This window comes from Lagenorhynchus albirostris, chromosome 16 (assembly GCF_949774975.1).
Source record: "Lagenorhynchus albirostris chromosome 16, mLagAlb1.1, whole genome shotgun sequence".
In the NCBI taxonomy this organism is placed as follows: domain Eukaryota; kingdom Metazoa; phylum Chordata; class Mammalia; order Artiodactyla; family Delphinidae; genus Lagenorhynchus; species Lagenorhynchus albirostris.
Window position 1 is genome coordinate 47,585,134 of NC_083110.1, and position 19,956 is coordinate 47,605,089.

Sequence of the window (19,956 nt, forward strand, 5' to 3'; positions counted from 1 at the left end):
CTGGCTGGATTAACTGATTCTCTCTGCTCCATCTCTAAAAGATCCTGGATGGTGTCCAATATATACTAAACACTCTTTCTACTTCTATTCCTTTTTTTTTTTAATTTTAAGCTTATCAATATTCAGATTGCTTCCAAATTTGTTTATGCTCATTGGTGTTGTGATATTAATATGTAATTTAATTAAATATTACATAAACCAATATATGAATACACAGAAAAAACAGATTTTATTTCTATGAAAATTATTTTGAATGCTTTGGAGAATTTCAGTAAAGTCGGGTTACTAAAAAAAATGTTAATGTATTAGGTGGAGGCAAAATACATGGAAAAATCACAAAAATGTTAACGCCTTTCATACAGATTATTGGTGTCTTTAAGTTTTCTTTCCATCAAAGAGAAAGGAAAAAAGAAAAGAAAGAAGGAGGAGAAAAGAAAGAAAGAAAGGGAGAAAGGAAATCAGGGACTTCCCTGGTAGTCGAGTGGTTAAGAATCTGCCTTCCAATGCAGAGGACTCGGGTTTGATCCCTGGTCGGGAAATTAAAATCCCACATGCCACGGGGCAACTAAGCCCCCATGCCGCAACTACGGAGCCCACGCATCTCAACTAGAGAGCCCGTGTGCTGCAAACTACAGAGCCTGTGCACTGCAACAAAGATCCCATGTGCTGCAACTAAGACCCAACGCAGCCAAAGATAAATAGATAAATAAAATAAAGATGAAGTCAGATTTTGCCCCCAAAAAAGAAAAAGGAAATCATAGGCGATGCATTTTGGATGTGACTTAAGTGAGAAAGACTGTAGAATTCTAATAACTTGTTTCTACATCACAAGAGTGGCAAATAATTATATAGTTATATTTTATAAATTGAAATATTGACAGTATTTTTTTCAATGATCCCTTATGTGAACTGACATTTTTAATCAAAAAAGTCCTCATCACATCACCATATCCAATAAGAAGGATTCTATGGTACACTGCATACATTTTATATATATATATATATATATATATATATATATATATATATATATACACATACACACATATATATGCACACACACACATATACTCACATGTATATATGTGTGTGTTTATATGCATAGGAATGCACCAAAATGAAAACAGTATCTCAGAGTGGTTGATGTATAGGTGCTTTTTACACTTTCCTAAATTTTCCAAATTTTCTACAATGAGCATATGTACTATTATACTCAGAAACAAATATATTTTAAAATATTATTTTCAAGAAAACAACTACTTTTTAAATATTTTGATAAATTTAGGTTGTATACATTGGAAAAAAGAATATGATATTGTGAATCATATTGTGAAAGAATGTGATATTGTATCCCTGTCATGCTGTAGGCCTTGTGCCAGGCACATTCTGCAAGGTAATTCATTAAAGAGGCCAATTCATTTAGAAAGCAGTATAATTCCACTGACAAGCAATTAAAGTTGTACTTTGGCTTGGTTTTCTTAAACATACTGCTGCAATGGTATAGAACCCTTATGCACTGTATTTAAATTTGGTTCTGAGTTTCCACAATGTATTTTTTTTTCTATTGACCTATCATTGCCTTTGTTTACTAAAATATTGTATATGTTTAAATTTCATAATTTGTTTATGTAGTATTTTGTTTTATCAAAAAGAATGCTATGAAATCATTAAGAAAGTCATGTTTCTAGGAGAGGCAGCTTACATTATTTTTGCTGTTCATGCACATACAGCAGATGAAACTTTAGACTTAAACTGCACACCAGCTCTGGGAAACATCCTGACATCCTGGAAGGTATTACTGGACACTTCTGCTAACATCCCATTGGCTGGGACTTAGTCACATGGCCATGCAAAGGAGGCTGGGAGATGTAGTCTTGACTCAGGGCAGCCATGTCCCCTGGTAAATATCCTATTCCTATGGGAGAAGGGAAAATGGATATTGGGTGACAATCAGGGATCTCTGCCACATTGACTAATCCTTTTCAAAGTCCTAAATTAGGGAAAACGTAAAGACATTGTAATGTGCTGAACTGTGTACTAATCACCATTTGCAGTTAGGTTTTTGGCATCCAGAGTGGGCATACCAAGTAAATAATTCCTCCATAGAGTGATCCCAGGAAGGCAAATGGGGAAGCTTTGACTTCAGAGAGAGAGTTATGGGACAGTGTTAAAAAGGAAAAGGCAAAGCAAGTGAAGAAGCATGTCCCAGGGCACACATTCTCCAGTGCTGCAGACAAGCCATGGGGACTGTGAGATGAAGGCGGAGAAACAGGACAGAGCCCCTGACTTCAGGGAGCTTCCAGTCTTGGAATGTAAACTCCTACACTTTACCAGATGTGGTAACACTTCAAAAGTTTTGTCTTAGTTTGTAACATGGTAGCTGAAATCTTTACCAAGCAGATATTGAATAATGTTTAATAGCTCAAGTTCTGGCATCAGTCCCTGCTTTCAAATCCTCCATCTGACGCTTAGAGGATGACCAACATATTTTGGTTTGCCTGAGACGTCCCCAATTTTAGCACTAAAAGTCCCACATCCTGGGCAAACAGGGATGGTTGGTCCTCCTAGCTATTAACAAGCTTCATGTCCTTTGGCAAGTTACTTGACATCTTTGAGTCTGGTTCTTTAACTGTAAAATGGACATAATAATAGTTCTGACCTTTTATGATTATTGTGAACATTAAATGGAAATGTGTTAATAGTGTTTAGCAGAGTCCTTGGCTTAATAAGTGTTAATATTGTCATTTATTATTACCATTATAAGAATTGTTATGGATCTGACGGGTGCACATACATTTTACTTGCATTCTTCTGGATGGAAACTACATGCTGTACTGGAATAAGTGAAATTGAGTATTTGTGTTGGTTTTATAACATATTGCTCATGAATGGCAAGGAGCTACTGTTACTGAGGAATTTTCTTTTCAAATTTAATCTAGATCTCCAGTGTTCCTTCTTTCACCTTCTCTGTATACTAATCTTTTTTGTTGTTGTTCTACTAATCTTTTTTTGTTGTTGTCATGGGATCTAAAATGAGAATATTTTCTGAACAGTCATTTAAAGTAATTGTCTGAAATGTTACAATAAATTTTCTTTTAAAAGACAAAAAAAAAGAATGCTATGAGGTTGTTAAGAAAGTCATGTACCTGGGGAAAGAGCATAAATTATTTTTGCTGTACATGCGAGGGGGGCAGATTAGATTTTGCCTATTCTTTTAAATTAGTTATAACATAATAATTACAGTCACTAGTCAGGCTTTTCTCTTAGATTTCCCTTTATATTTTCTATCTCTTTCATCTTCATTCTCTATTCACTTGCCCTAAACTAGCTTTCCCCACAGCACTTATCACCACTTGCCGTCTTGTATTTATTTGTTCATTGCCTGCTTCTGCCTTGACAATGTGAAGCCTTTGGAGACCAGGCTTTGTCTTATTTCCTGCAGTATCTCCAGCTCCCAGAAAGTGCCTGGCACACAATAGGTATTTAATAAACGCTTCTTAAATAAATGAATTTTCCAGAAGGCATTGTTGTATAATGCTTACTAATAGAAATCCAATGACTCATTTTATTTTTAAAGTAAATAAAAGTAAATGCGAATATGATTTAAACTTTTGCGTATTAAGATAGCAAACCTGGTAATAAATTTTGTTGTAAATACGTTCATGCCTGCACATCATAACATATTCTGTCCCTTAACGGCAAAGGAATAGAAAGAAAGGGGAGTGAAAAGGGAACTGTGAGCAATTACTAGGCAGGTCCTGTGCAGTAATGTTAGCCATGCAAGAGAAGTATGATTATCTCCATCATAGGCATGAGGAAGTTAGGCTTAGAGAGATTAAGCACTTATTTTTGTTTGTTTTCTTTTGTTTTATTTGGCTGTGTTGGGTCTTAGTTGAGGCACGTGGGATCTTTTGTTGCAGTGCACTGACTTCTCTCTAGTTGTGGCACATGGGCTCAGTAGTTGCAGCACAAGGGCTCTGTAGTTGCGGCATGCAGGCTCTCTAGTTGTAGTGCTCAGGCTCAGTAGTTGTGGCACGCAGGCTTAGTTGCCCTACTGCATGTGGGATCTTAGTTCCCTGACCAGGGATCGAACCTGCATCCCCTGCATTGGAAGGTGGATTCTCAACCACTGGATCACCAGGGAAGTCCCAGATTAAGCACTTTGTTAAAGATATTGTTGCTATTAAATATTTGACCAAAGTCTTTAGAACTTCAAATGTTCTCTTCCTTAAACAATACTGTCCTTGTCAGGATTTGTGGACTTTGGAAAGTAAAATAAGTCAGAGAAACAAGAATTAACTAGGTAACCTCAGTGGCCAGTGGCAGTCATCTCTACCATGAATATATACCTAGCAACCTTCTTTTCTCCTCCCCCCAAAGTTGGTAAAGGCGTCTCTTCTAGTGCTTTTTTGATGATTCTAACCTCTGTTTTATATGCTCCTATTTTTAATCATCCTACTTCTGTAGGCATATTCCTTAGTGACTCTTTTAGCTTTTGTCTTGGGAGAAATTCTGTCTCTTGCCACGATTTTTACAACTTTCTCCCCTACTATATTTATATTTCATTAGCTTAGCCCCTCCACTCCTGTTTTATTATCATCCCTTCAGACTTCCCTTGCTGTTGCCTGACTACCTTGCATTTAAACACTTGCTCCATTTTTTTTCTTGGGCAGGCAAACGGAAAAGTGATGATTGCAAAATTGATGGAGGTGAACCAGAATGTGTACTCTGTGCAGAGGGGGTGGAGTACACAGACAAGAACCATCATTCTTTTAACTGCAGAAGATGTAGAGTTTGTGATGGAGAACATGGTAAGTGTCTTAATAAACAATCAAAAGGGACCAATCATGGTACTGCATGTATCACCATGTATAATACAGTCTGAAATTGGGACCTATTCTGGCACTATGTCAGCATACAGGAGGGACAGGATGGGCCTGGCTGGGGTGAAGCAGGACCAGGTACTGAGTGACATTTATGAGTCAAGTCTAGGCAATTCTCCCAGATGTAGGAGAATGACTAAACGTAAACATGGTGAACAGGGTCCATGAGCTCCAATCAAAACTGCGGGGACTTTTTTTTTCCTGCTTTGATTTATGCTTGTATAATGGCTTTTGTTCTTAGCCAGAAAGAGCTCAGACTCCTTCAGATACAAGGACAGAGGAACCCAAGAGGTGGGTGGTTTGCTCCCCCTTCTTTGGGGATCTGGTTTGTCCTGATAATTCCAATTGGGGACCTGAATTTTCATGGATATCCCAATCTATCTTGAGGGTTCAGATTAAAATAAAACGGAAGTATTCCCAGTTTTGTTAGACATCAAGAACTCTCTGGATGTAAAGCTTTTCTTCTCCCTATTTAGGCTCTAAAGCAGTGTTTCTCAACCCTAGCTGTACATTAGAATCAAACAGGAAGCTCCGAAAAATGCCAACACCTAGGTCCCGTCTCAGAGCAATAAAATCAGAATCTCTAAGTGAGGGTTTTGGCATTGGTCTGATTGAGTAGGCCTGGGTCAGGGCCTGACACTCTGCATTTCTAACAAGCTCCCAGGTGATGCTGATGTTGCTGGTCTCTAAGCCATACTTGGAGTAGCCAGGCTCTAGATGAGAAAAAGGGAGCCATTTAAGTACAGGTGGGGTTATCTAGGTTGCTGGATTGTCTGTCTACTTAAAACTCTGCTAAACGATTTCAACTCTTTCAACCTGGGGTTGCGTATTTGGCATTTAAATGCTAGTTGTGTTACTAAAGGTGTGATGGTGTGACTGCTAACAAGTGATGGAACTCAAAAATCTATGCAGCTCCTGCCCATCCTTTTCATTGTCCATTTATAACTAGCTGCTCTAATTAATAGTCTGCGAATTGTTTTTCTAGGCCTAGAAGTGGAAAAAAACTGTACCCGGACCCAGAATACCAAGTGCAGATGTAAACCAAACTTTTTTTGTAACGTATCTCTGTGCGAACACTGTAACCCTTGTACCACGTAAGTTTTAGTCTTTCTCTGGTTAAAACACTAGGTATATCTTGAGAGAGAATGATTTCCTAAAGGGAAGCCTCCAAGCAACTAGATAACCATTTCTTCACCCAAACATCCTATATCTAAACATTTATTGAACACCTCCTATGTGCTTGATACTGTGCTGGCTGCTCAAGCCAACGATATGAGCAGACACGGGCCAGGCTTTGAAGGTCTAAGGCTAGAGGCAGAGAGTGTCAAGAAAAGCAGTGGTTATTGTGTTCACACCACGTGGCAAGAAGAGACTTGTACTCAGGGTGTTGAATTATATAGGAAAAGCTTTCAACTCTGCCTGGGGAGATGGGTAAAGATATGACACATGGCTTGAGTCTTGAAGGAAAGAAAGAGCCTTACCAGGTGTACACGGATGGAAGGGACATTCCAGGCAGGGGAACAGCCACTGCAAAGAGATAAAAGGAAGCTCTGGAGAACAGACGACCTGGCTGGAGTGTAGGAAAGACTGAGAAGGAGCCAGGATCAGATCGTGAAAGACCTGTCTTTCATGCTAAAAGAGCTTGGTTTTGACCCAAAGATAGAACACCTGATTATAGATTTCACTTTTCTTATGATTAATTGGGTGATTTTGAGCAAATCACTTAACCTCCCTGAGCTTCAGTTTCCTCATTCATAGATGCAGATAATATTCATTTGTCTTATCAGCCTAATTTCTGTGAAGATCAGACTGGGTAATATGTGTTGTAAAAACAGCTTTCGCTTTGTAAGATGTTGTTTTGTATAAATATAAATATTTAGGATTATATTCATGTGCCTCTCCTTAAACTTGTAATTCACCTTGGGAAATTTTTAGGAGTTCACTTAGTAGACTTGAAAAGTAGGGACACAATGCCTTATGTCTCTTATTTACTAGAAAATGTTAAATTATGTGCAGTTAACCTAGACTCTCCTTTCTAGCCTAAGTGTCTGAGAATACGGTCATGGTGACAGTGTAAGTGGGGATTGGGAGGGGAACTAATGTAGTAAAATAATGATAATGATAATAATAATTCTAAATACCTCATAATCTTGATTTAATTTTCTGTTCACAGTAACCCTTTGAGGCAAGTAATATTATCTCCTTGTTATTGATGAGAAAACAGGCTCATGGTGGTTAACTGACTTGCCCAAGCTCACCTAGTTAAGTAATAGGCAGAGCCAGGTTATAGTTCAGACAATTTGTCAGTGTTTGGCTGTCTGAAGAAAATCCCACAGGAACCTCTTGAGTGCTGTAATCACCACTTGATGCTAAAATGGGTAACCTTTAAGGACCACCTAGGTAGACTCCCTAAGCAGCAGCCTGGGCAGTAGCTATTGTCTGGCCATTTTATTGTTCTATGGGACAGTTTGGAAATTGCTTTTGGAAATTTATGATTTTAAGAGCACAGTTTATGACCAAATTAAACTTTATTTTTGTGTCTATTTCATCCTTTTTCTTCTGTGTTGATGCTTTAATACCTTCTTTTACCTCAAGGCATTTTAAACCATAGTCATTCTTTGGGATATTTTTCATCTAAACAATCAGATTATGTTATGAATTTGCACCAGTGTAGATGCTAATTTAGAAATATTTGAGGGAATATGTTTGCCAAAAATGAATAAAATGGCCCTGGATTTATAGTGTGTCATTGAAAACGATCAAGGAATCAGTCCACCAGGCTTTCTGAATTCCCTCTGTATTTTTTTCTAGGTGTGAACATGGAATCATTGAGAAATGCACACCAACCAGCAACACCAAATGCAGAGAAGGTAATTATTCCTTTTTATGATTATATTCTCCTTTCTTCCAACCCCACTGTAAAATATGAGGAAAAGCCAATCCAAAACTTTTGATTCTTTGAGAGTACTTCGTTTTAATCTTAAAAATTGCTTACGTTCATTTACCATGTCCAGTGTTCCAATCTACAGGATCCAGATCTAACTTACACATTTTATGGGTCCTCCTGATCCTCATACCTGCACTACTATACAGGGGTAAGTTCTTACTTTGTTCAAACTGTAGATTGAAGTAACTTGGGAAGTAGTTGTTCACAAGAATTCCCTCCTGTCTCCTACCTACCAGGAGAAAGAAAGCTCCTACCAGGTAGGCAGCTCTGGTATGGTGTTAAATTCCTGTTTCTAAATGCACCCCTGAGAGCTGGTAAGAACAGATGATGTTATCTCTCAGCTACTGTTTTTGAGCAACCATTCTGGGGCACTGATTGGGTGTTCCCACCCTCCCCATGAACAAGGGTATTTGTATTTAGGCAGTAGCTGAGTTGGCCAAGAATCGGAAGTAGTCCTTCAGTCTACATTGAGATCATCCCATGCACAAAGAGAATTCAAGGAGCGAAGGCATTGCAGGGGACACTTGATAAATTCACCCCTGTCTGTGCCTCCTTTCTCTTGTCCAGACTCCATGCTTTTTGATTATTTCTCCACCTTAATTTAAAATACTGTGGCAATACCTTTTATGCGAGGGTTACTTAGTAAAGTCAGCACGTAAACCAAAATTGGCTATACTTATAATTACTCTAGAAAAATCCCTTTAGATCATTCATACAACACATGGTGGTGCCAACTTTCAATAACTCTGAAACATCCAATTTTTCTTTTTCTGTTGGAACAAATCACTGTTTCTCCAGGTCAGCTGAAGATAAAGAGATTGCCTTGCCATTAGAGATTGTTTAACTAAAAATATAAACACTTAAATTGTGCTTGGAGACTTCTAGATTTCTTTCTTCCACCTCATACTGACTTCAAGGCATACACTTATTGAGTATATATATTTGAATTATTTGTGAGTGTGTGTACTTGAGTTTTGGGGCATTGAATGCCACTTCATGGCAAACTGATGTCGACTTTCCATAGCCTATGGCTTCTGTGCCCAGCTTCAAGCCAGAGAGAGGGAGTGGTGATGGCCATACAATAAGTCAAAAGCCAGCTTCAGGCTAGGCCAGTGTGTGGTAACTGGATGGCTCCATTAAGGTGTGGCATATCTCTAGACCACTTGACTCGGTGGGATGGAATTTTCAAAATCAGGACGAATCTGCCTCTTTGGTGCTCGGTTGCTTTAAATTTCAATGAAAGAGTTTCTCCTTTCTTCTCACACTTCTCTTAGTCTGAGAGTATATTCTCACATGCTTCCTACAAGGCTGAGACCTGAGTCTGATAGAAATTTCTTGGATCTTTCAGAGGTGAAAAGACGGCGCAGGAATAGAAAGAATGGTCACCAGAAATCTATCGCCTCAAATACTGTAAGTGTTGAAACATGCATCAGCCTTCTTAAAAAAATAGAGAAGGTAGTCCTTCAGCTTTTTACTTTTACTTTTTTAAAAACAAACATTTATGATGCCTGTGTGTGCATGGGTTAGAGGGGCATCAAAAATGAATTAAGATATGGTTCCCAGTTGATAAGAAGCTTCTATACAAATAACAAGAATTAATTCTTAGTAATAAATTCTCACTTACACAAAGGGAGTTGAGAAAAGGATGTGGCCAAGCTTCCATGTTCCATGTTGGTATTATCCTGAAGAGAAATGCAGAGAGACATCCTTTACCAGAGCAGGGATTCCGTATCCAAGTCCAGGCACAGAGATAACACTTAAAGCCATTGTAAAGGTACAACTCAGCTCTCTCCAGACACTTGTTACCTTATCTGTCACCATATCTTTTTACAACATGGAATCAAAGCATTTCAAATAGCAAAAGAGGGAGTTCCCTGGTAGCCTAGTGGCTTTCACTGCCGTGGCCAGGATTCAATCCCTGGTCGGGGAACTGAGATCCCACAAGCCACACACAGAGCGGCCAAAAAAAAAAAAAAAAACCCCACACACATATAGCAAAAGATACACTGGGGAGAGTAACCAGTTCACTTGATGAATAATGATTTTCTCATTTGGGGCCAGTGAGGCTTAGGGTTCTTTAAATCAATGTGGTACAAAATCATTTCAACTTAAACTATGTTGTCGTGTCAAAAATTAGAATAGTTACAGTAAAGAAAATTTTAGAATGATTATGGTTATTATGTCTATTTTCATGAGTCTATATAAAGAATAATCTCAGCACATTCCACAAATTACTTAGGTTCCTTGCCTCCTTAAAAAAAAAAAAAAAAGCCAATATTCCTTAGTTTCTGGTTAGGCTGGAAACTTTCAGAATAAAAATTTGAATGGTGAAAGAATCCTCCTTAGTCACTTAGTCTAAATTTATACATTTAGAGTATTTTATTACGTTTAGAGTATTCTGTTACATTTAGAGTATTCTAAGTATATTTTATCTTTCTCCTTCCCTCCATTTTTTTTTCTCCCCAGGAAATGATGCCACTGAATTTCACAGGTAAAACTTTTATCATTTTATTTCATCGAGTTGGCTTCCTTAGGAGTCACAAGCTAATCTTAGAGTTAAATAATTTTGTGAATTTCAGTAAACATATAGTGGGGTCTTGCCGTTTCTTGAGGTTCCAGTTCTTCCTGCTCACCAAAAAGGGTTTATTAAGCAGTTTAAATGTATAACCAATACTCAGGTAACATAAGATGCTGTATTCTGAAGGCTTAATTTCCCTTCACAAGCAGTTAGGTGTAGTATAGAGCTCCTGCCTACATTGACTCGGAGGCTAATCTGAATTGTAGACTCAGTTATTATTGGTGTATCCTAGTTCCGTAACAACATTCATGATTCTATTCTGTTCTGTTCTTCGACCTGTGAGTCAGTGATAAGATGGTCATATAAACTCTTGGCCAGCCTTTGAGATGTGTGGGTCATTGATCATCAAATCCATACGGACGTTAGAGGTGATCTTTTCCAGCCCTCTTACTTTATAGATGAGAAAAGAAGGCACAGAGATGTTACGTATCTTGCCCAGGTAATAGAGCAAATTAATGGGGACACAGGAGGAATTGGGATTAGAACTCAAGGTTGTTTCTGTTTTTGTTTTTCCCTGACTGGCTCTTTAGATCTCTAGGACTTACCCATATTCTTAAGTACTGTAAGAGGAGAAATAAACATGGTTTTCAGAAGTGGGAATTTTGTTTAGAAAAACAAATTTTCAGAGACTATTCTGTATTTTTCAGACATTGACTTGGGAAAACATATCATTAGTATTGCTGAACAAATGAAAATAACTGAAGTTAAAGAATTTGTTCGGAAGAATGGTATGGAGGAAACTAAAATAGATGAGATCAAGCACGACAATCCCCAAGATACAGCTGAACAGAAAGTCCAACTGCTCCGTAATTGGTATCAAAGTCATGGGAAGAAAGATGCTTATTGCACTTTGATTAAAAGTCTCAGAAAAGCCAAACTTCATGCCCTTGCAGAGAAAATTCAAGATATAGTCCAGAAGGACATTACTAGTGAACATGAAAATGCAGACTTGCAAAATGAAAATGAAAGCTTGGCTTAAAGTGAAAAACAACTAACTCAGTTCTAAGAATATACTAAAGAAAGATTAACGTTCGAATAAGTTCTGGGTAGCTGCAAGCTATAAATATTGCTTGGCTTTTTTTTTTTTACTGGGTGTGTTTTCTTTTTTCATTTATTAGATTTGTAGAGCTAATATGTTTACAGGCGTTGAGCATCTCATGGTTCTGCCTTCAAGGATGTTTAAAATCTAGCTGGGAAGACAGACACAGTTAAGAGTAAATACAGGGGCATGTCAAGTGCGCAAAAAAGAACGTATGCAAAGGACAAAAGATTTCAGATCATGTTCAAGTATCTAACATATGATTCTGTAAGTATGAATGTAATTAACATATGTAAATACAAATGCCTATCCACAGGCTGACCTCATTCCATAAATCAGTAGATGTGATCTTTTGTTGTCCTGTCACAATCAACTGGCTCTAAATGACCTCCCCAGCTCCACTGATAATTCTAGAGATTTTACCATATTTGTAAATTTTGTTTAGTTTTGAGAGGAGCGTACTCAGGGAAAACTTACACATACATCTGAATGTAGAATATAATAAAGTTCTACCTCAAAGGTCTTTGCACAGATTATTGGCATTTCATGGTGAAATATTTCAATTTTGAATTCACATAGAAAATGCAGACTCAGTTATAATGCTTGGCTATTTTATATTTGTTTGTCACTTTGGATCAAAATAATCCACTTCTTTCTCAGGTGTCAAAACATTTTGATCAGGAAAGAATTACTAGATCATTGGCACCTCTCCATTTTCTCCTTGATGTGCGTCTTGGTGGCCTGTGCACCCCCAGACTTGGAAGGACTGCCTAAGAAACACTTAACTGATTCATGCAAAGCTGGGACTGCCCTTGGAAACACCTAGCTTAGTTTGGAGAGACTAACTGGTCTTACGGAAGGTAGCTTTGTGGCATAGCACGAACCCATGTCTACCACCAAAGCTGATAAGGTAGATTCTTATTTTGCTCCACCCGCCACAAAATGTTCAGTAACTCCCCATGTGTTCTCTCTTGATGCAAAGGCAGCTTATACAGAGCAAAAGTGAAATCATGTCAGGTTTCAGGAATTGCTCTTGTTATTTCCTGTAGCTTCTTAGACAAACAAGCCCCTTTCCCCACTACCACTTCCTTACTTTTACATTAAACACTTTCGAAAGTTTATACTAAATGTGAATGTTAATAAATACTATTAATATTTATATAGTTGTAAGCTGAAGACAGTTATAAGCTGAGACAGATACTCAGAACTACCTAAAGAGCTTCCATTGATGGAAGGTGTTTTCCTCTTATGTTTGGAAATAGAAAATATAGGTAAAACTATTTAATTAAAATCATGTTTTTGGTATCTGTGGTTATCTCTTTTTTTGGTGGGGCCTTGCTTTTTGTTTTTGTTTTTGTTTTCTTTTTTCCATCTATTGCTAAATGTAACCTGTTTATAAATCTTTCATCCTTCCTTTGGTCTCTTAGGAGGTATTTCCTTTTTAAAGCCCTTTAGTAGTTAAATAATTTCCTCCATAGGCTGTTACTCTCAAAAATACCCCTCTCCTAAACACATAATTAGTTATTATGTGAGGATTTACTATAACAGGATTATATATCAGGCACTGAACGTGTGGTTAAGAAAGTAAATATTTCAAAGGGTTGGTTTTACTGGTAAGAAAGCTAAATGGGGATTTAGAAATAATCCTTCCTGCATACTTTCCATTTCTGGCTACATAGTGACCACTGGACTAGCTCTCTTTTTTAAAACTTAATTTTAATAATATATTTTGTTTAACCCATCATTTCCCAAATATTATCATTTCAAATGTAAGCAGTATAAAAACTATTAATGATATAATTTACATTTTTTTTTCATAGTAAAGCCCACAAAATCTGGTTTGTATTTTATTTATACTTACAAGCACATCTCAGTTTGGACTGGTTACGGCATTGTTAGTTCAGGTCTATATCTTTGTTAGGGCAGATCTGGCAACCTTGACTCTATGGCTGGTTTAGCCCTACTACTAAAGTCCAGTACTCTCTGTGGCTTTTCAACGGGATCTCTTCACTCTGGTTGGTTGGAGCATCAACAGTCTCCTACTCCTATGTCAGCTTTGGGAATTGTTCTGCTTACAGCACCCGTAGCTGTTCTTTGCTGGTCTTGGAGTCTTATCCCTGCATGTGCGCGTAGTATCATCCAAAGACTCCAGAGAATCTCTGTACCGATTTCTGGAACTCTTTTTCTGTGTAGCTTCCTTCTTTTCAGTATTCTGTTCCGAAAAGCCTGGCAGCCTCCGCCTCCTAAACTTAACCTTCTGCCCCTCAACTTGACAAGATGACTGTTCTCTGCTTAGAGTTCCTCCTGTACTAGGATCGGGAAAGGGCTTGTGGGCAGGAAGGCTGAGTGGTCATAGAGATCACCTCCTTAGTTTCTCTTCTCTGAGGGATAGTCCGCACTATCTGTTACCTGGTTTTCTGGTTCTAGACAGCAGGGGGGCAAGTCTGATACTAGTTAATCTTCACGGCCAGAAGCGGAAGTCCTACAGGCACACCTCATTTTATTGTGCTTCGCTTTATTGCATTTCACAGATACTGTGTTTTTTACAAACAGGTTTTGTGGCAACCTTGCATCGAGCAAGTCTATCAGCGCCATTTTTTTTTCCATCTGCTTACTTCATGCACATTTTGGTAATTCTCGCAATCTTTCAGACTTTCTCATTATGATTATATTTGTTATGGTGATCTGTGATCAGTGATCTTTGATGTTACTGTTGCAAAAAAATTACAACTTGCTGAAGGTTCAGATGATGGTTAGAATTTTTTAGCACTAAAGCATTTTTAAATTAAGGTATGTACATTTTTTTGACATAACGCTATTACACACTAAATAGACTGCAGTATAGTATAAACATAACTTTTATATGCAGCGGGCGACCAAAAAATTTGTGTGACTCGCTTTATTGCGATATTTGCTTTATTGCGGTGGTCTAGAACAGAATCCACAGTATCTTCACCTTGTACTTTGCAAGGTGAAGTTGAGTTAGAGAACATCCTGTACCTATTCTGGTAAGTTCCAATCCGAGAATTTCAGGTTCCTTTGGGAGGACGAGGGAAGTTGAGAAGGTCTTGGGACTTGGTGGTATGGCTTTTTCCCTCATAGTTTCACTTGAGTGTGACTGTTCCCAATAATCACAGCCATGATCCAGAGCTTGAGGTGGCCCTTGGTTCAAGATCACCCTTATTGTGGTGAACCTGGTCTAGTCCTCTTTGTGGCGGACATCCTGGGTAAGAGTGTCACCCGTGAGCTGTAGAAAAAAGGTTATTTGTAGAAAGAGGTCGTAGATCATATGGTGAGACTTGCTTACTCAGACATCTTGGTCTTCCTCATTGGTTTGCATACGGAGTTCTCCCAACGTCGATTTGATCAGAAACTTTTTAGCTATTGAATCATCAGTTTCTGTAGAGCTGTCTGGATAAGGTATATAATCAATGCAACTTAGAATTTTGTCCGTCCTCGCTCCTGAAAGGTAATGTATCTGAGTATAGAATTTTATGCCAGAATACTTGCAGTTTTCCCTCATCACTTTGAAAATGTTAATCTACTGTCTTCTTACATTTATCGCTGCTGATGGAATGTCTGCTGTTGGTCTAAATATCATTCCTTCAAAGGTAATGTTTATTTTTAAATTCTGATACGTTTTAAAGTTTCCCCTACCTTTTCCTTGGTGTTCTGCTGTTTCACTACAACGAGCTTTGATGTAGATTTGTTTTTACTGAACTTATTTAATAAGAGTAAATTTTTAATCAGAAAGATAGGGCTGTAGCTTCTGTCCTGTCTGGAAAATTCTCAGCTATTTTCTCTTTCAGAAGAGTTTCTTTTGAAACTCTTAGTATTATCTGGTGAAGCTTCTTGGCTTATTCTTCAGGTCTCTTACTTCTACTTTTTTAATTTTTTAGTATAATTGTCTCTATATATTGCATTTGGGGGAATTCCTCTTCATCCTCTTCAAATTAACTCTTTTCTTTCTTACTAATCAGGCTGGAGTATTACATCCACTGAGGTATATAGTTTGTTGTCTACATTTTTCATTCTTAACATTTCTAAGGGCTTCTTTCACACGTTCACTTGTACCTGTTTCATTTCTGCTTGTTTTTCACTGGCAATTTATTAGAGTTCAATAGATTTTATTCTACCATCTATCTCTTTCAGGATCTTACAGTTATTTTAAAGTCTCTTTTAGAATTGCTTTGTTATCTTAACCTTAACTGCAGTGATTTCATGCTGATTTTATAGTGTGGCTTTTCTGGTGTGATTTTCTTCTTGTATTTTTGAGCTCTGTAGGTTCATCTTGAATAACAGATTTGGGTTTTTTCTTATTTCTCTTCACTCACCTCTATCTAGTAGTTTTGTGGCTTCTTTTACCAGGGCTTTCAGAGTCCCCAGTTCTGAGCCTGGATTTACAGATGCGTTTTGCAACTCACAGCCCTTGGTGACACTGGGGCTGTCACATATTCAGTCATGTATCTGGGGGCAGCTTGGCTCAGTTCCATGTCATGAGGTTGTGCCTAGGTCTTCCCAGATCCCAAGCCCCACAGCATCATATAAGCCATAGTCCCAGGCAGTGTTTGGCAGAAGTTCTGTTTAGCTGTCTTTCACCAGTCAGAAAGCTCTGCCTCAGTCCCCGATTTTAAGAAGGGAGCCTGGCTCTTGTCCTCTGCCTCAGGTGGGCCCATTTATTCTTGGCTAAACCCAGGAGCAAACTCTGCTTTCCTTCCAGGCATTGATCTCACGAGGCTTTGGCTTCTGTCCAGGTCATTAATTATCTTGCTGTTGTTTTCCATTCTTCTAGCAAGGAAGGATTTCTTATTCTTTAGCCTGGCTGTGCCTTTTAGTTTTTCTTTTAAAATGTGTTGTGTGTCACTGCCGTTTGGTCAGATGGAGAGGGGGTGGCCCTCAAGAAGTGCACTTACAATTCTATATTAACCCCAAGGCCCCAATTTTGTCATTAGATGATCAGAAACAATGTTTTGTTTTGTTTTACATTTTTAAGTTACAACTAGCACTCAAGTTGTTTTCAGTTACATAGAGGATTAATTAATTAATTAATTCAAATAAAATAAAATAAATAAATAACAAGGCTACACTTTGCTCTCAGTTGGCCACAAGATGGCAGTGTTTCTCCTAGTACTAACTGCCCTCCTTGTATAAAAGACTTATCCCTACCAAAACATATCCCAGTCATCTCATATTTTGATTCTTTTTTTTTTTTTTTCTAGTAGAGGCCAAGCACAGCCTGGAGTAGTAGGTCAAGACGCAGTCTGGAATCAGGCAAATCCAAGTTCAATTTCTGGCTCTGCCACAAACTAACTTACAGCCTTGAATTGAACATCTCCAAGTTTCTGTTTCCTCATCTAGAAGATGAAAGACACATCTGGCTTACCCTTCTTGTGACTTGGAGAGGAACAAGAAGAAAATACATGGGCAAGTGTAATAAATTATAATGTACTATGGAACGAGTTGTTAACTATTAATGTGCCTAAGAATCACCTGAGGAAATTTTGAAACTGCATATTTCCCAGGTCTTGCACCCAGAGATGTTCCGTAGATCCAGGGCCGTGCCTGGGAATGTGCATATTACCAAGCACCCTTGATAATCATCATGCTGAAGGCCCTTGGACCGTAATTTAAGAAACCGCATTATACAAATACATACGAGTAGAAAGAGAGATTAAGGCACAGAAGTTATTCTTAACTCCCTTTGTAATGGCACGTATTATTTTCTATTTTGAATAAAATTTTATGAAATCCCCTCTCCTCATAGATTAATCAAAGCAGAAATGTGCATTTTGTTCATCCTTTCATGTTCACAGCAAGTATTTGGAAATATTTATTGTGTGATAATCAGATCTAGGACAGTCTGTAGGGCATCCCTAAAAGTTTTACCCCATTTATGGGTATATTTGGGTAACAGGACTTGACAGACTCAACAGAATTGTCTTAGCTTTGCTTTTGGACTCCCATGGGCTTATCTTTGCTTCCAAATAACTGACCCAGTGCCTTCTGGTAATGGCTGGATCATGGGCTTCACCCTGCCGAGAGAAGCAGATGTGCAGGAAGTTTAGCAATGAAGTTTCAGGAATCTCCTGGAGTGCTCTATCACTATGACTATCACAGACCACCAGGATTTTTTGACCAGTACTGGCAGCATTTTCACAATTTCTACGCAAAGCCTCGGCCCCCCTACTCTTCCAAGGATACTCCTCCAGTGGGCTGTTGCCCCAGCAGAGAAGGTCCCACTCAAAGGATGAACAGAGCAGGAGAGCTATGCAGTCTGGCCCCTTGGGTGCGGGGCTAGGGTGGGATAGCTCAGACATGACAACCCCAGCACCTGGACGTGGGTGTTTCTAGTTTCACCTTAGGCAACAGGAGATAGCGAAGTTTTCTGAAAGGGCTATAGAATTTTGCTTCACTTGGACCTTGTTCAGACTTCACACTGCTACAGAAAGGAACGTGCTTAAACAGAACTACAGAATTTTTAGTCTTCTAGAAAATCCTTGTTGAGCAACTGTTTTTGAGCCAGCACCATTTTAAGCCTTTCACTAAAATGTTAATAAAATATCCAGAGACTCTGGAGCTGAGATTCTAACAACAGGAGACACACAATTAACAATAAGTGGACTTGGTTGCACTTGGTCTTTGTAAGGACCATTTGTTGAATTGGTGGAACCCTGAATCAGTAAATGAGGGGGGATCTCAACGCAGCACTTTCCACACCCCATCCCGCCAAGTCCTTGTGCAGAATACACTCTGCCCTTGGGCATTTTCTTCACTCTGCCAGCTGTTCTAGGGATTGACCTATGCCTCACACCTTAGTCATCTTTTCACTGAGACAGGACTTCTTAAGAACACAGCATTTGGAAAGTCCCTTTCTTCACCCCTCCCTTTTTGTTTTTAATTGAGATGAAATTCACATAAGATTACCCACTTGAAAGTGTACAGTTCAATGGCATCTAGTATATTTGCAGTGTTGTGCAAGCACCCCCTCTATCTAGTTCCAAAACAGTTTCATCACTCCCAAAGAAAACCCTGTATCCATTAAGGGGTCACTTCTCCCCGTCTTCTCCCTCCAGCCCCTGGAAACCACCAATCTGATTTCTGTCTCTAAGGATTTAACTTTTCTGGACATTTCATATAAATGGAAACATATAATGTGTGGTCTTTTATGTCCAGCTTCTTTCGTGAAGCAGTATTTCCAAAAACATTCAAGTGAAGCTGCGTATTTTAATTCTGCACAGTCAGAAAAGGAAGTGTAATGCCAGCTAGTTCTTATCTGATAGTAACAATCAAAGGCTTTTCTGATTTCTTCAGCTTCAGAAGGTGACATATACAATGATTGTCAGACTTCTATTTTCTAGGGCGAGTTTTCTTTGGGTAAAGATCTAGAATAACACCTGAAACTAACACAACATTGTAAATCAACTATACTCCAGTAAAAAAATTTTTTTTAAAAATCCGGAATAAGGTGACAATGGTAATAGCTTTGATAGATCATTTCATAGCCTTACCCTCAATTTCTGCCCTTACTGTCAATAAGAGCAAATGTTTCAGTAGGGAAGTTCAGTGAAATGTTTTCCTGCAGGGAGTGAGGATGGAGGGTCTCAGATGTGGAGAGCTTCGAGGTAGTCTTACTCTTCTATTTATGGAGAAATATCAATGGGCCCCTCAAGAATCCTTTTCAGTTTTAACTCCATCAATGCATATTATTCCCAGACTTTGAGGTAGGTATTATTACACCCATTTTAAGGATGAAGAAACTGAGGCTTTAAGAAGATAAAGCTTTGTACAACTTTATACATCTTTCTGCTGACAACTGAGACTGAGATTTTATACTCTAGAGAAAGTTCTAAAATAATGAGCAGTGTCATTTCCTGGAACTCTTAGTACCCTCACCAGAAGCCTAATGAACTTTCATTGAAAACCAACATGGGTCTGACATAAGATTTAGAGTTAGATGAGAGGGTGCCTGCCCCCACCTAGAGAAGGCTCTCAGTGACACTCAGTAAAGATGACCAGACCAGGCTCAATTCAGCCAGGTATCCTCTATGCCTCATACCGCTTTTCACAAACTCTGTGTGTGTGTGTGTGTGTGTGTGTGTGTGTGTGTGAGAGTGTGTGTGTATGTGTGAATTCCCTATTCTGTTTCAAGTCTACCAGAGGCAGTGGTTCCTAATGAGAGCTATAGTAGCATTCTTCGTTTCCATGTGATGCTTTCATGATTGCTCCTGACAAAATGTTTGAGATGGCAGCTAACTGGCTTTAGAAGCACACACATACACACAGACCTTTAATATTACCCCTTGTTAACTCAAGAAATATATATATTTCAGGAATATATATATATTCTTGAGTTTATCTCATGGTGGAAATATATAGCAGAAAACATCTATACTAATTAACTAAATAATTTCTTCTCTAATGAGGGATATCAAGAAAAAAGTACAGGTGCCATGAATTGGTGTAACAGGGAAACCTAATCTAGACTGGGATGGGGCTAGAAGATTAGGGA

The 19,956-nt window shown here is 38.4% G+C and overlaps 1 protein-coding gene across 10 annotated transcripts in view; it reads left to right on the top strand.

Moving 5' to 3' along the window:
• The window catches only part of FAS (Fas cell surface death receptor), a 31,496-nt gene extending 14,298 nt beyond the window's left edge, over positions 1-17,198 (top strand). For 3 of the 10 annotated variants that reach the window (XR_009536059.1, XR_009536065.1, XR_009536064.1), the window contains exons 3-9: positions 4,674-4,811; positions 5,869-5,977; positions 7,695-7,753; positions 9,179-9,240; positions 10,297-10,321; positions 11,056-12,357; positions 16,667-17,198. Coding sequence is in view for 2 of the 10 variants with exons in the window: in XM_060126191.1 (XP_059982174.1) it covers positions 4,674-4,811; positions 5,869-5,977; positions 7,695-7,753; positions 7,913-7,978; positions 9,179-9,240; positions 10,297-10,321; positions 11,056-11,387 (791 nt within the window). In the remaining 8 variants the exon portion in view is untranslated. Of the gene's footprint in view, positions 1-4,673; positions 4,812-5,868; positions 5,978-7,694; positions 7,754-7,912; positions 9,241-10,296; positions 10,322-11,055; positions 12,753-16,666 lie in introns of those variants that run through there. The other 7 variants (XR_009536061.1, XR_009536066.1, XR_009536062.1 and 4 more) reach the window with 7 other exon arrangements.
• Positions 17,199-19,956: the final 2,758 nt, after the last annotated feature.